Source organism: Lissotriton helveticus, chromosome 3_1 (genome assembly GCF_964261635.1).
Source record: "Lissotriton helveticus chromosome 3_1, aLisHel1.1, whole genome shotgun sequence".
In the NCBI taxonomy this organism is placed as follows: domain Eukaryota; kingdom Metazoa; phylum Chordata; class Amphibia; order Caudata; family Salamandridae; genus Lissotriton; species Lissotriton helveticus.
This window is the reverse complement of record NC_136061.1, coordinates 1038646041-1038661739: the sequence shown is the minus strand read 5'-3', so window position 1 is coordinate 1038661739 and position 15699 is coordinate 1038646041. Positions and strand designations below refer to the sequence as shown.

Below are 15699 nucleotides of genomic sequence, written 5' to 3'. Positions count from 1 at the left end.
ACAGTTAGGATCCGGACTTAACTCCATTTTAAACTGAGTCTCCTTCTTCGCCGCCGATGGTTGGAGGTAGAAGGAGTTTGACTCTAGTGATATATAAATGAATGGAATAGATTGCACATTGGAGTAGTCACTAGCTACGTCTGTGGGTACCCTGGGCTTCACATCCAGTGTAACTAGGCCAAATCCCTTCTAGATCCCTCCTAATTCCTGTGGTCCAGCTTAGCTTTCACTCATGGCTTGTTGGGAGGGAGAAGTCCACCAAGCTGGTGAGCAAGAGCCCTTGTTGTAAGATAGTGTGCAGATTCAGATGGTGGAGGGCCTCCCTGAAACATAAAAGGGAAAAGAAGAAGCAATGACTTTGTGAGGCATCAGCTCTGTATGAGTCCCCTTCTTGGGTTCACCACCTGTCAAAATAGTGTTGTTAGCCACCTCACTACCTACCGAAACAGGACTAGACTCAGGGCTGTGTGACATTGCTCTCTTTGCTCTTGCACTTGAACCGGGAGGAACAGAAACTTGCACTGGAGTCTCTGGTGCAGATCTAGGCCAGCACTGGCAATGTCAGTTTGGGCAATATGTCTCCTCATATCTGCTATTTCAGACCAATTGCATCCATTCAGCTGGAGTAGGCTTGGCCTGCCCTGCTTGCCACCATGCTAATGTCCATCTTCAATTCATCCCCATTCTTGAATGTCTGGAGTCCAGTCCTGGACATTTGGAATTAGTGAATCAGTCATGAATTTTATGTGTCTGCCTGAAAGCGAGGAACTTTACTAGCAGAGTGCGGGGGGTGGAGGGGGGTGGGGGGGGGGGGACTATGGTAAGGTTCCAGCTAGTTGGCCATCACTCTGCTGTCTACAGAAACAAGCCAGAGCCATTTCTGAATTTACTCTAGCCCCCACTAGCAATTTGGATAGCGACTGATTGCTGCACAATGTTGAAAGTTAGGAGGGGTGAGCTTTGCAGCAAACGTCACCCAAATGTTTGTCTTGTATAAATCAAGGTCCTTTCCATTTAACTAAAAGAAACTCTGATTCATTCCTATATGGCATATAAGATCTCAGTGGATTCATTAGTGCTCCCATGACAGGATGGTCTGTCTCTTGAACATACTGACCTGCTGCAAATGCATTTTCAAACTGCCCCATCTTTTCTGGCATTATTGGTGCCACTCTGCCTGGCCTTTCCGGGCCTGATCCTGGTCCCTCCAGCAGGACCTAGACAGAGATCCCAATGTCAGTGCTGGTGAACGTAAGGATTTGCACCCAATTAAGCAGTACTACTTCCAAATGCATCCAAAGGTCATCTCTAGTGATAAAGATGGTCCACATTGCCAATACCACATATCTCTTCCATAGAAGGAAGCAAGGGCACATTAGTTCCCCAAATATTTTTCTGCCTAGCAGTGGAACTGTGAAAGTGGTCATCAGGCCCTATTCTTGCTGATTTTCAGTAAACAGAAATCAGAAAGCCTGAGCAGGTTTCTTCTGTCACCCACTAGTGGGAACTTCACCAAGAAGTAATTTGACTTATTCAAGCCCTTGGGGCTGTGGATGCTCAACCATGGATGCAACCCAATACACCTTCAGGGGCAAGTGTTTAAAATCCTGGATGGAAAGGGAGCTTACATCTTGGTGGGAATGTCCTGATGCTAGACTGTAGATACTGACCCCTCTGATTCCAAGAGTCCTGGAGAAGATCAAGAACAGCATTGTGTGCTCTGTCATTCTGGTTGCTTCAGCTTTTCCTTGCCTGGTCTCTTTTTCATTCATTCAGCATCGTCTTCATAGAAACAAGCCCTCTTCCTTCAGAGGAGGGAAATCCTGTACATGAAAGAAAGGAGGTTTGTGTTTATGGACAAAATATTGATCTATGTGATTTACAGCTGGTAATTTATGGGTGGCATGATTTAACCTGGTTCCTGACAGCACATTGACTGGTGGTGCACCCTTCCCTACCATCGCTCATCTTGAGCAACTTGTTCCTGATAAGCTAGGCTTTGACCACTTTGGCCACTCTTTAAAAATACTGGATGATGCTTTTGGATGCCAGAAATTCTTCACCAATATACATCAGTTAAAGCTAAAGCATAGCAGCTTGTTCGGTTGTTCTGCTGACAATGTCATATCACATTTTGGGCATCTTTCTGAATTTGTGAAATAGGTGGACTTCTCCAGGACCTAAATAGTGACCTTTGGCCCTACATGAGCATGCCATACCTGGAGAATTGTTTTCCAATTTCACCAAGGTTATCAGTTGCCATCCCGAAGACCTTATGCACTGCACCACCTGGTGTCAGGCATCCTGCAATTGAATCTGATCCTGGCCAGACTAAACCAGAAATCGTTGGAACACTTAGTCTTTGGTGGTATGAAGCTTCTATCTTGAAAATCTCATATCATTCTTTAAGCCATATTCATCTCAGAACAATACAGTGTTTTATGCCATCAAGGTGGTGTAAAAAAATTGTTCCTACGTTTGTTTTCACATTTCTCCACATTTGTCCCCACATGGAAGAGGAAAGTTTCTTTGCCATTTGTTTCAATACATGCCCTCTTCCTGAGCTGATCCTGGACACCTCAATGTAAAACACTCTGTATGATTTACCTAGAACCAATCGGTGCTTCATGATCTACAATCCATCTGTAGCAATGCTATAAAAGCCAGGGTTAGCACCACCCTTGTTGATGCATATAATCTTGCACCCCCAATGCTTCCTGTATGCGGGATAGTGGAGTAGTGTGGCTCACTGGTTAGAGGCGGCAGGCCTGAGAGCAGAAGTCAGCCTGGGACCAGGGTTCAATTCCCGACGCGGCAGGGTCGTGGGCCTTGGTCAGCGGACTCGATAATTCTCGCTTCGGTGCTTACTCTAATCAGGGGTTCCACTCGGCAACTCTGGGCATTAGCTTGCCTAATCTCCACAACGGCCCCACCAATTCCGGGGATGCCTGGCTCCACCTTGGGGACTCCCAGCAAGGGACCATCCCACAGGGAAAGCCAGGACGGGTTCCCCAGAGTTATACAGCGCCGGGACGCCCCGTTGCTGGGGCAGCTGTGCGCTTTACAAGTATACTACATTTACATTTACATTTACATAGACCCTCAAATTAGTGTTTGAGCACACTTAAACAAAACGAATATATTTGGGCAGGGAAGAGGGCACCAGACATTAGTTCTTGAGGTTTTAATCCAAAGGTGGGTGCAGTTTGTCAGAAGGTTCTGTAGCTTCCTCTGCTTTCTTTATTGGGCCTGGACTTAACCAAGACCTTTCGATTTTACTGCTATTTCATATTAATATACCTATTTACAGGGATCTTTAGCCTGCCCTCTTTACCCATTGGCCTGTTGTTGTCATTCACAATTTTCTTCCACCCAATACAGCATATAGCATGGGGTAATGGGTCACCCATTGGGTAACTGTGCTGTGACTGATAGCATTTTGCTAATGCACAAAGTGCAGATGCACACACAAATAGCGCAGATCACTACTGTAGTAATGTGTGCCATTTGATTTAAAAATAAATGTATAAAAAATGTGTCTTTCACTAAATGCTTTTGTTTTTTACCTGGGCCCTACAGCCAGCCCCCCCCCCCCCCCCCCCCCTCAACACCGCTACCAGGCTACTCATGTCTCATCATATGTGTGCACCATGCAAATAAATCATTATTTTAGAAAACACATCTAAAGTGGCCACCCGTGCGTGCTCATGCATCCGCATACATGGGCTCCAATCTTTTAACCAGTTGACTTAGGGCTCCACACTGCCCCCACTCACCACTGCAACTTCTCCCTCCTCTGGACCCTGTGCTAAGCCCTTTTTGAATGTTTAGTGATAGTTTGCATTTACACCTTCATAACTTTTTCCCTCAAAGATATACCTGCCCAATTTACTTCCTCTTTTTTCATCATCCTGGGGATTCTAAAGACACCCAGGGTTTGTAGATTCCCCTGTTAGGAACTGAGAATATAGCCAAAATACAGCTACATCTTGTTTTTTGGGGTAAAAATGGGAAAAAAGTGCTATGCAAAAACCTTGTGTTTTTTTCCTCTAACAATGGCATCAAAGGTTTGCTGTGCTAGGATCATAATTTTTCCAGCTTTCAAAAACAAGTGGTATTGCATAAAATTTTTTTTATCACAGCGTTTGCATCTTTTTAAGAGGGAGTTCCTATATCCTATGTTTGCGGTTTTAATCTGTTTACAGTTTGTAGTGGAAATGGATGTGAAACGAATGAGTGACCCCAGAAAGCTATACATTTCTGAAAAGTAGAGAAAATTCTGAATTCAGCATGGTGTCATTTGTGTAGCTCACTCAAGATGTTCCCAAAGAAACACATTGTTGAAACAAAAAAATAATACAAATGAGTAGGAAAAAAACCTTTGTGACAGTATTTTTATCTGTCATTTTTTGTTATGTTGGCAGATTTTTAAAAGCAATATAACTTTATGTCCGATAGACCTTTCTGGTAGGTGGGAAATATAAGCTTTGTATGTACTCCAAAACCACGTGATACATGTAGCCAGCAACGGAGCTGCATCGTAAAATGATTTTTCATTGTGTACAGACTATACAGCAATTCATGTGGTAAAATATAATGAATGAAAAATGGGAATGAAGGAAACCTATGTATTTATGAATTGTACACAGAGTACTTAGGAACCGTTGTATTTTGTATGGCCCTGAATTTATGGTTATCCTTAGTATCCATAATATAATGTGTTCCAGAGGACATTTTGCAAAATGTCTTCTTTCTTAAGCACTTGCTCATATTTGTAAGCCACACATGCAGAGAAATCCAATTGGTAATAACGAATGTGGTACTATTCTGTGCTACCACATGTTTCCCAATAAAAACGGTACCCCATTTATGTGATAGGTCTTAGGGCCTGGAACACGAAATGGCCCAAAACTCAACATAGATAGATCAAATGTTTCCTCTAAAGACTGCCCATTTTTTGTTGTGTGGTTAGTTATGGATTTTGGGGTTGGGCTCAGCCCCCACACAGGGAAACCTACAAAACCCAGACATTTTGTAAAAACTAGACACGCTGGGGAGTCCAGGTTGGTGTGGCTTGTGTAGATCGCTCAAGGCTGTTTTACCCAGATGCCCTTCAAACCTCAAACTTTGGTGAGGAAATGTTCTGAAATCTGTAGGGATTCCAAATTTCCCACTACCCAGCGTACACGCACATCTCGTGATAAAAACAGTAACCCACTTGTGAGGGTGGCCATGGTGCCTGTAATAGGAAAGGGCGCAAAACACAACATGGACAAACTGCATTTTTCCACTCAAAACCGACCTCTTTTTTTTGTGCAAAGTGAGTAGCTGTGGACATTGGGCGCTAAGTTAGCCACCACCTAGTAAAACATACCAAACCCTGAGATTTTTGAAAATGCTGCTGAATATCCATTTTACCTTACAGGATAAAGGAAACCAAGTTTATATATTAAAAAGTACTTAAAAGACTACTATGTCCAAGCGATTGATGGAATTCATACTGCAAAACTGTTTTTTGTTTTTCTTCACAATAATCTGTAGTGTTTATATGGATTTCTGCTCGCCCGGGGGAGGAAATTCAGGGTAACGAACCCCATTTGCCCCCTGAGGAGCAGAAACACCGAAAATATTGGGGGTTGGGAGGAGCACAGGACCTTGCCCTAGCAGCTGCTTACCCCACAGATGAGAGATATTTATAGAAAGTTGAGTGTCTCAGCTTCTTAGGATACCTCCCTTTTTGCGCAATTTCCTGTGAGCACGGGAAGTCTGTTTTTAGCCCTCTCCGCCCTTGCTGCCGGTCCTGCAAATGCCACCATGGCATCATCCGGTGTCAAGAACAGACCTATTGGCGTTTCCATTATTTGTGTTCTTTGCTTTAAATTTTACCCACAGGTTGTAACATTTGAAAGGACAAGATAAAAAAGTATAATAAAGTTGCCTTAATGCAAATATTATTGCTCTTAATCCATAGCCCGCTCATATTATTAACACCCTTCCACAACCTTCTCAGAATTAATTAAAAAACACAGATTGGCTCCTTGCTTACAAAGTGAATAGATGATGCTACCCATCTGCACGTGAAAGAGAGTCTGCTCTCATAGGATGCATCCCCATGTTCATGATACCAAGCGTTTTCAATAGCTGTATAATCTGTTTCTTCTAACTTCAGAAGGCTGCGAGGTAATTGGGGTTGGTAATGAGGAAGGGATGACATTTTACTTTTTTTTATGGTAGGCTTCATAAGTTGTCAATATGAAAACTTTTTTCATGTATATTTTATTACAGTGTTTTGAGGCTGAAGGAAATCCAGAATATTAGCCATCAGCATCAGATTATTGAAGATTTTGTCATTATAGCCAACAGAGAAAACAAGGTAAGGAATGGAAAACCAAATGCTTGGTTGTGGTTGCATAATACCACAGCATTGTACTGAATTGTATTTTAGAATTTCCATAGCTCTTCAAGGCATTGGTGATCAAGAAAGAGGCTACACTGTTTTGGGGTTTCATGATTGGCAAAATGTTAGAAGAGGGGCATTTTTGTGCCATCTCCATCAAGTCTGTCCTGCACATGAGAGAATCATATGTCCACTAGGTCTATACAGCTCTTTGGAATTCAGGGTGGTTGTGCGTTATCCTCGTTGTTGCCAGATGCATGTGTTAGAGCTGGGCTGTCTTGAGGTAATTCCAGATGCCAATCAGTCAGATTATGTGGCTTTCTCGGGGTGAAATATGTTTGGTTGTTAGTAGAGAGACTGTTGTCTTAAAAAAAGGCAGGGATCCGGTTGTTCTGGTTGAAGGCTGTTAGTTTGCCTGTGAAAAATCCATTAGAGTTTGGTTGGATGAGCTTGAAGGGTTGAAGCTTTGTGTTGTTCAGGATGGTTTGATGCATGGACTCTTAAGATCACTGGGGTCTTGCCAGATGTTAAGAATTCATGGATGATGGCTCGGGCTGGGAGATCAGCAGAGGTCACCAGAAGGATATTGTAAAATATTTTTGATGTGCACAGGTCTGGCCATCACACATATGTAGTGTTAGTTATGCTGAGCCCTGTGACATTACTGGGAGAGAGTGGCTTGAATGGTTCTTGTTAAAGGGTGTCTGAGATAGAGATTTTCATGTGATTTGTTTTAGAGCTAGTTTTCTAGATTCTTGGCTTTAAAGATGTAGTTGTTTGCCAATGTATTGCATAGATCTTAAGAGGCTGAAGCTGTTCGGGGTGCATTACGCAGTTCCTTCGACGGGAATGTTGCTTTTGAGATGTTATTGGCTTATTACACTGTCTTCGCCATCTTGATGTTGGCTTTGTATATTTTGCAGTGATTCTGGAATATAATCTTGTTAGGGTGTTGAAGTTCTTCCATTGAGTTTCAAGTATTGTATTTTAAAAGTCTTTACATCTGAGCTGAACCAGCTGACTTCATGTCGATGTTGAGGACATGACGAGGGATCAAACTGTCAAAGGCAGCAACGAGCCAGAGCCAGAAATGATGAGTTGTCTTCAGGGAATAGTTTGTGATTGAAAAGCGTTGATGTCAAGTTTCTTCCATGGTCTGACAAGAATCTTGGTGTTTGAGTATAGTGATGTGGATGTAGCTACGGGAAAATGGTGTCATGGTCACTGTAGATACTGCCTTTCTTGACATGGTGTTGTGTCCTTGAGGAGTGCTTTTTCGTTTTGTCAAACTGTGCAGTTTCGTGTCTAATTTTGTGTTGAGTCTGCCCAGTATGTAAAAAAAAAATGCGAGTGATCAGGTAAAACATCTTACAAGGCTAAGTTGCTCAGCGATGGTCTGTAGCTCAGTATAAATGAAGAGTATTTTATAGGTGAAAGTGAGCGGTGGGTGATTAGTGATTCATGTCATGGATGTTGATGATATATAAGGTGTTCTTGAAAATCACCAATAAGACTCAGTTACCCTTTTGGTTGAAAGTTTTTTTTTCACGATTTGGTATCCGGATGGGAATGCCTTATATCAGGAGGGGAGCACATTGATGTGTTAGAATAGGAGTTGGATGCTTGAGCATGTTTTTTTACTAGTTATTGTGTTAATGAAGATACTGCATATATGGTGGTTAGACAGTGAGAATTGGTGTTGGTTGATGGTAGAAGAGTGAGAGTGGAAATGATGAATGGGTAAGATAGTCAGTAATTATTAGAAAGGAAGGTAGGCTTCACTGAGGTTAAAGGACTAAGAGATGGATAGATGCCCAGGGGGTGTTAGATGACAGTCAGAGCAATTTGTCTGCCTTTGCAGAGTCCTGTGGCCTCTGCTACATATGGCATTAGCAGCATAGTAGAGAGAAGGGGTATATATATTCTTTTAAGGCCCTATCAATCATTTTCTCGACTTGACTATATCCAGATACACCTCGGACTCCCAAGGATCAAGAATTCATATATACATGCAAGGGGACTAAATGGCCATGCCCCAGTAAGTGTGAGATTTGACAGTGGGACCCCAAGCCAGCCTAATGACTAAATGCCCAGTGGCTTCAGTATGACCCCTTCAGTAAATCTCTTATGAGCTGAATCAAGAGGTAGTCTCAAACTAATGTTGGAAACCTAGATTTATCCGGGATATTGTCGGTGACTTTTAAATCATTTATTCAGGGATATGCAATGGGCTCCATTGCTAAATATAAGAAAGGCAAGAAAAAGAAGAAGCTGTAGGAAGCAGAAATTCAAACCTTGCATTCGAGAAAGAGTTCAGAAGGAGGCCAACAGATAACATCAGCTATGAACCTGATACTGATAAGCAGCTTCTGTGTCAGCTGTGTCTGATTGAACCCCAGAAGACGTGCAAAGCTTTACAAAGCAGACGTTATGACCATGAGGTTTATTAGGGAAGCTGCTCCACTGGTTAAGTAAAAGGGAAGAATAATCTAGAATAGTATTACTTATTCAGACCAAAGAGCGGTGAGAGATTACAGACCTGGGATGGGTATGCTCAGACGTGAGTCCCATGCTCTCCACACCACTGGAGTCAAGCTATCCTGGCTGAAGACGGCTGATAGCCAGAAACCGGTCCTAGGATGCTTGATTCCGGTCCAGGAAAGACATGGCTTGGCAGTTCGGGTTGGTCTGTTCCCATGAGGCACATGGTCAAGGCTGATTTGCATATGGCCATGTCTGAACTGGGGTGGTGTGGAGTGCAAAAAAACGATGGATTTAGGCCCAGATCTCTGTACTTGGGTGAATGTATGACATTGTTCTGCATTCTGTCCATGAACTGTTGTTTTGCATTTGTCACCCCGAGTGGGATGGGTATGCTCAGACGTGAGTCCCATGCTCTCCACACCACTGGAGTCAAGCTATCCTGGCTGAAGATGGCTGATAGCCAGAAACCGGTCCTAGGATGCTTGATTCCGGTCCAGGAAAGACATGGCTTGGCAGTTCGGGCTGGACTGTTCCCATGAGGCACAGGGTCAAGGCTGATTTGCATATGGCCATGTCTGAACTGGGGTGGTGTGGAGTGCAAAAAAACTATGGATTTAGGCCCAGATCTCTGTACTGGGGTGAATGTATGACATTGTTCTGCATTCTGTCCATCAACTGTTGTTTTGCAGATTACAGACCTATCACTGATGGGAAGCACCGCTTACAGCGGATATATCGCATCGCGCTGACATTGCATCGCGGCTGTTACATCGTGCACGACATCACATCGCATGTCATCAGGACGCATGCAAGTGCATCGCATTTCCTTATACATCGTTAACCATTACATCGTGCATCGTGTTTATTGAAGCAATCTCGGGATTTTGTTTCTTTACCGGGCATTTGTTTATTTAAGAGACTTTTGCGCGTTGAAGCAATCTGGGCAATCGTGTTTATTGAAGTAATCTCGGCAATCGTGCAATATACCGGGAAGGGGCATTTGTTTATTTAAGAGACTTTTGTGAGCAGAGACTTTACAGTGCAAACAGATAGGAAATACCGGCATATGCGAGCAGTATCAGATTTTGTTTATTTAAAACAGTGGGAGGCAGATATGATATTGCAATGTGTAACTGCAACAACATGTGGCAATTACAACGTCAATAAATACAACAACATGTGGTCTGACGGATAGGTAGCCAGACTTTGGTGCTGTCAGACAAGGTTCGAGCCTCCAATCATCCACTCATAGCAAGATGATATACGAGCAGAATTGTGTTCATAAAATGGCAATTAAGTTTATTTCAGTACTTTGAAGATACATTGCATTATTAAACACTAGAGTTCATTTCATCAGCGCATATGCGGGCGGAATTGTGCGCATATGCGGAATTGTGTTCATAAAATGGAAATTGTGTTTATTAAAGTAAATTGAAGCTCAATAACATGGGAAGCAGATATGATAAATTCTTTTATTTAAAGCTTTCATTGTGTTCATTTGAGGTCATTTCTTTCAGCCTGGAATTGGGGCAAGGTGTGCTACATCCACTCATCTCAAGATACTAACGTCAAATTCATGCATCATGTTTAATAAACATCTGATGGGTGGATGGATGGGTGCGGGTGGATGGATGGATGGGTGGGTGGGATGGGTGGATGGGTGGATCGATGGATCTTTTTAAAGGCCTGGGGGATTGTTAGCCTATTATAGCACCTAGCTGAGTCTGGGTGGGGTTAGTTGTTAAAGTTTCCTACTTTTTTTTCACTTGTCCTGAGGTGGGTTCAAACCTCATAAGTGATGACTAGGACAAGCATGAGTAGAACTAAAAGTAATGCCCAGTTCCCCAGAATGCCAGAGGTGGTGGAAATTACATGATCCTGCAGTATTTTATCCATCATGAAATGACAGGTTTGACTCAGAGTTCCATCCTTTGAATTTCAACCGCCTCCTACTTGCTGCTGATGGATTAAGAGAAGGTTAAAGAGGGATAACTGCAGAAAGTAGACAAGGATCCTATATTCCTGTTTACTTTCTCTTCCTGCTTCTGCATCCATCATTGTGCAGTGCACACCAGTTGTCGCAAGGACAGGGGTAATAAAGGGAAATCCAAGGGTAGCTGCTGCTTACCTCAGGCAACTCCTAATCGACATCCGCATTTTATTTATACGGCTACTCTTATGACGTAATCCATTAACACTAGTGACTTCTATTTCAGCGGTTTTGTTTATGTTTTTTTTGTACATGGTGAAATATAGGCACTTATTCAGATTTATATGCACGTTGCTGGTCAGGAACAGAGGTGTTGTTTAACTACGGAGAACCACATTTGTGACTTTGCAGTGTCTGGAATCACCTTGGCTGTCCACACCCTTTCGACGTGTGACTAAATGCACTTCAGCCTGCTGAACTGTACCCGCCATTGTGCGCAGACAGCCATTATTCATTCTCACATGAGGAGAGTGAAACTTTAAACTCATTTAAAAAAAAAATAATGGCGCATGGGTTCACTCATGCTGTCTGTGAACCAAAATAAAGGGTACAGACACGACATTTCGCTGTTTAATTATTATATTTTATAAAATGCTTCAATACTAAAAAAAAAAATACATAATCCGTGGAAATGCCACAAACATAATACAACTGTCCACAAGCTGTAAGGCAAGCTGTTAGGCATATAAAAAGAGACATCGTGAACCCCAAACAAGCCTTGGATAACGAATATCCTTGTTTCGAAACGCAGCGATTATCTGCAGGGTTTTGAGGCAGCTTTTATTTTAAGTGCACGTAGGGCATGATATACGCATGCGCCTAACCCTTTTTTCGCCAAAAGGAAAGGAATAAAGCCTTTTTCACATTTTCGCTCTGGCAGTGAAAGTGGGAAGGTAACTGTAAATCGTGATGACAGGCCATTCCTGGTCTGTTGGCAGAGCAGGGCGCTGCGCTCGCGTGGCGCTTTGCTCTCTGCTCGTGCCAGATTTGGCACCCGTGAACGGCCCTATTCATGAGCAAGTTTACTCTCTTCACTTAAATTTTTCTATAGAATTACCTCTGGAAAGGTGGTGAGTGCCCAGAACTAGTAAATCCCGAGTTTGCTCTTCAGTAAAGAATCTTGAGGTAAAGCGATTCCTCTATTGCACGCTTGGACGGAACACGCGCCACCCAGAAACACAGGGGTTCCCTGTTTCAGTCGGAGCTGCTCGGCATGCCAAAGGATAATACTGAAGTATTTTCTAACCCACGCGTTGTCATGTCGCGCGATGTTATGTCGCCGATGTGACACGCAATCCTGTTCCACGGCCGCATTTGCGGCGCAACGTCGTGCGATGACAAAATGACCGATGTAAGTGGCATTGCGATGTATTGTCCGCGATGCGAACGCCCGCGAGGACGTTGCAGACGATGGATCGTCATACAACCATCACTGATAGATGGAGAATTCACCCAGTACTGAGGTAAATTATACGGCCCCGGTAGAAATTGATTTCTGGGGTCTGGAGAGATTTATAATGAACATCCTGAGGTATCCGCTCTTTGACAGGGACTAGAATATCCCTTAATGGGGACATTACACTAGAGGAAATCACAAATACAATAGGGCAACTTCAGTCTTGGAAGGTGCCTGGTCTCAATTGCCTCATGGTATATTTGTTTTTATTTTGATATGATTTTTTAAGTCCAACACATCCTTGTTGGCTCTTCACAAATTTAAAACTACTTCAGACTTCTGGGGACCAAGGCTTTCTACCAAGACATCTAAGGGAAATGTTTATTATTATAATCCTTATGGTGGACAGGCCATGTGAGGGATGTGAATCCTATCAGACCATTTCCCTTCTGAACATGAAGGTTAAGGTGGTTGCCTAGATTCTAGTAGGGCCGTTTGGGGGAACAGTAAGCAGCACAGGCAAAAATTCTCAAACCAGCTTTCTCCCTTTGTCTCCTTGCATGATCTCTCTCTTGCCATCTATCAATTCTCTCTCTACTTCTCCCTCTGTTTTTCTCTCTCTCCTGAAGTGTTCCTGTACCTGCTAAAGTTAACCTCGGTGAGCTGAAAAAAGTGACAGAGCCACCAGGAGTGGTCCTGGGTTTTCAAGACTGGCCTCTAAGGGATCCAGCTCACTGGGGACATGCCTTGTAGAATGAAAGACTTGTCCAGCCCTGAATTCTAGCTACCCGCATTTTGATGGTGATTGATAAGCTTGTGCATAAGGATCAAAGTGGCTTTATGCTGCAACTATTGATCAGATTCAATGTCAAGCATTTAAACAATGCTCTTGCGATGGCAGGGAATTTGAAAGCCTGGGTGACAGTCCTTCAGGTAGATTTTGAAAACTAATTTGACAGGCCATATAGGAAATACCTGTTTGCCTTGCTGGATCACCTACAAGTGAGACCTAAGTTTTTGTCTTATATACAAATATTGCTCTCTGATTCGATAGCTACGATTCTGGTTAATGGAGTCTTCTCTCCAGTTCTGAGGATCGCTAGAAGAACACGACTGAGTTGGCAGCTGTCACCACTCTTGTTCTCTGTGGCGTGAAGGGCAGCCTTGATCAGAAAAGACGGGGAGGTAGAGGGCATTGATCGGTCTCCCAGGATAACAGATAAAGTCTTGCTCTATACGGATATCTTGATTATTCACCTAAAACCCCAAAGAGAACTGGACCCAGGGCTATGCACCTTGTTGAAGAGTTGGAGCCCACTCCGAGCTCAGCGTTCACTGGGACAAATCTAATCATTGCCTGATGGTGGCAAGGCCAGCTAGAATTGACTTGACGACCATAGTGCAACTGAGATAGCTGCAGGAATTTATTATTAGGTATGCAGGTATCGAAGGACCCTGATCGATTCTACGCTGACAATGCCTCTCCCTTTATAGACCAAATCAAGATGTGTGCTGCACTGAACGTCCCGTCCAACATCTCTATTGGGTCAAGTGGTCCTGATTAAAATGGTGGTGTTACCTAGCATATTGTATGTTCTGCAAAATGTCCCATTTCAAGTTCCTCAAACATGCGTTGTAGTTCACAGGTTGTGACGGATTAAGGAAGGGAGTATGGGGGAGATGAAAGGAAGAAAGGGGCGGAGAGATCTGAAAGCAGGTTTGGTGTGAGGCAGTTATGAGATAGAAAAGAGGAGAGGGGATTGTGGGTGGGGTGATAGGGGAGGTATATTGCATAAAAGAGACACAGAGAAGGGGGTAAAGAAATGTGTTCATTGAGTTAATGGAGGAGGACTAAAGGTGTTGTAGTGAGAGGGGATGGGAAGGAAAGGGGAGCTTGGGTGTAAAGGAAGAGACGAGAGGGGCAGTTAGTATAGTATAGAGGGTTGAGGGAGGGGATGATTTAATGGGGATGGAGAGGGGTTGACAGCAAGCTATAATATGGAGTGAAGAGGAAAGCAAGGTAAGTAAGGAAGATGCAGAAGTGGTGGTGTTTCCTCCATAGAGCAGGAATTCATGGGGAAATTGGTAGGATTGGAGATGCTTCTGTCTCGGTAGGGAGATCATCTGACATGCTGTTATTTGTTAGATGTGAAGGCAAGAGATGCACAGCGCAGTTCTTATATGGGTCATTGCTTCTGACTTTCACTAGGGCTCCTGCACACCTTGTGTCTTTTTTCAATTTTCACTAGAACAGTGTTTTTTCTGCATGGTTGTATTTGCATATGCTGTACATACCGAGTTATTATATAGCATGAATGAGAACATATTGGGCAGTAATCAGTTCTGTTATTGACCTTAACACAGCTTGTATTTATTGTCTTTTGTATTAGGAAAATGTTACTGTTTCTATATGCTACCTTCAGATAGCATGACAATCTTTCACAATAAATCACCTTAAATGAATGAGAGCCACTTCGTGTGGTTGCCCATGAGGCTATCACTATTATTCTAAAATTGAGAATAACAGCCACAGTTTTACCAGAGTCTATTTAAAGTCCCTCACTTCACACACATTCTAATGGTCATCTGCTTAATGCCAACAATGTTGTTTACTCCAGACATTTCTAAGGTGTCTGGTACTAGGGACGGGAGTCTCTACCAAACAGACAAAGCTATGTATTTGACCAGGCAATGCCAAACTCAAGCTTCTGCATTATTTGATGTATTGCCGGAAGAAAGTCATGTAGGACTTCTCTTGTTGAGCTTTTAGGGAATTGATGATCCAGCATCCATTAACCACAGAGGGTTAACAGCCCTTGGCCAGATAACTCCACAGATAACTCCACAATGATCTTATTACTCGTCATTCCCATTCTTGATGAAGCTAAATGGTAGTCCTACCGAAAGGGTTTCCCAAAGTAAATCATTTTCCCACTGTAATAGTGTGAATTTGATCATGATCTGTAACTGATCTTTCACTGACCAAGCTGACCAAGACTGGACATTGGAAGCATGCTGTAACCGGCCAGTGCCACAACATCAAGGAACGCTCATTTTGTATTCTTGATGCTTGGATTTATTTGTATCAATTGCACAGTAAAAGTTTCTGGTAGGAGAAGTGATTTTCTGTTGTCTGTAAGCTGTTTCCTGAGATGTTTTTCCCAGGGAGCTGTGGCTTTCCCTTGGATCAGATACTGTAATAAATTATATTGATATTTAGGGTAGGCGACTGCCCACCACAAGGAATAATCACTATTCTTGTCTGGGTAAACCCTTAAAGTCACTAAATAAACCTGATCTCAACACCCTATGGCACAGAGCAGATAGACTTAACTTAGGGCAATGTGTAAAGTATTTATGCTGTACCAAAACAGTAGTAAAGTGAAACACCAAGCAATAAAAACCCCAAACCGGATTACAAAAATTGAGTGA

General features: G+C 43.0%; 1 protein-coding gene across 4 annotated transcripts in view; it reads left to right on the top strand.

Moving 5' to 3' along the window:
* DCAF17 (DDB1 and CUL4 associated factor 17) overlaps window positions 1-15699 on the top strand; it is a 426798-nt gene that overhangs the window by 330835 nt on the left and 80264 nt on the right. For all 4 annotated transcript variants that reach the window (XM_078681578.1, XM_078681577.1, XM_078681579.1 and 1 more), the window contains one exon: window positions 6286-6373. In XM_078681578.1, coding sequence (XP_078537704.1) covers window positions 6286-6373 — 88 coding nt within the window. The remainder of the gene's footprint in view (window positions 1-6285; window positions 6374-15699) is intronic.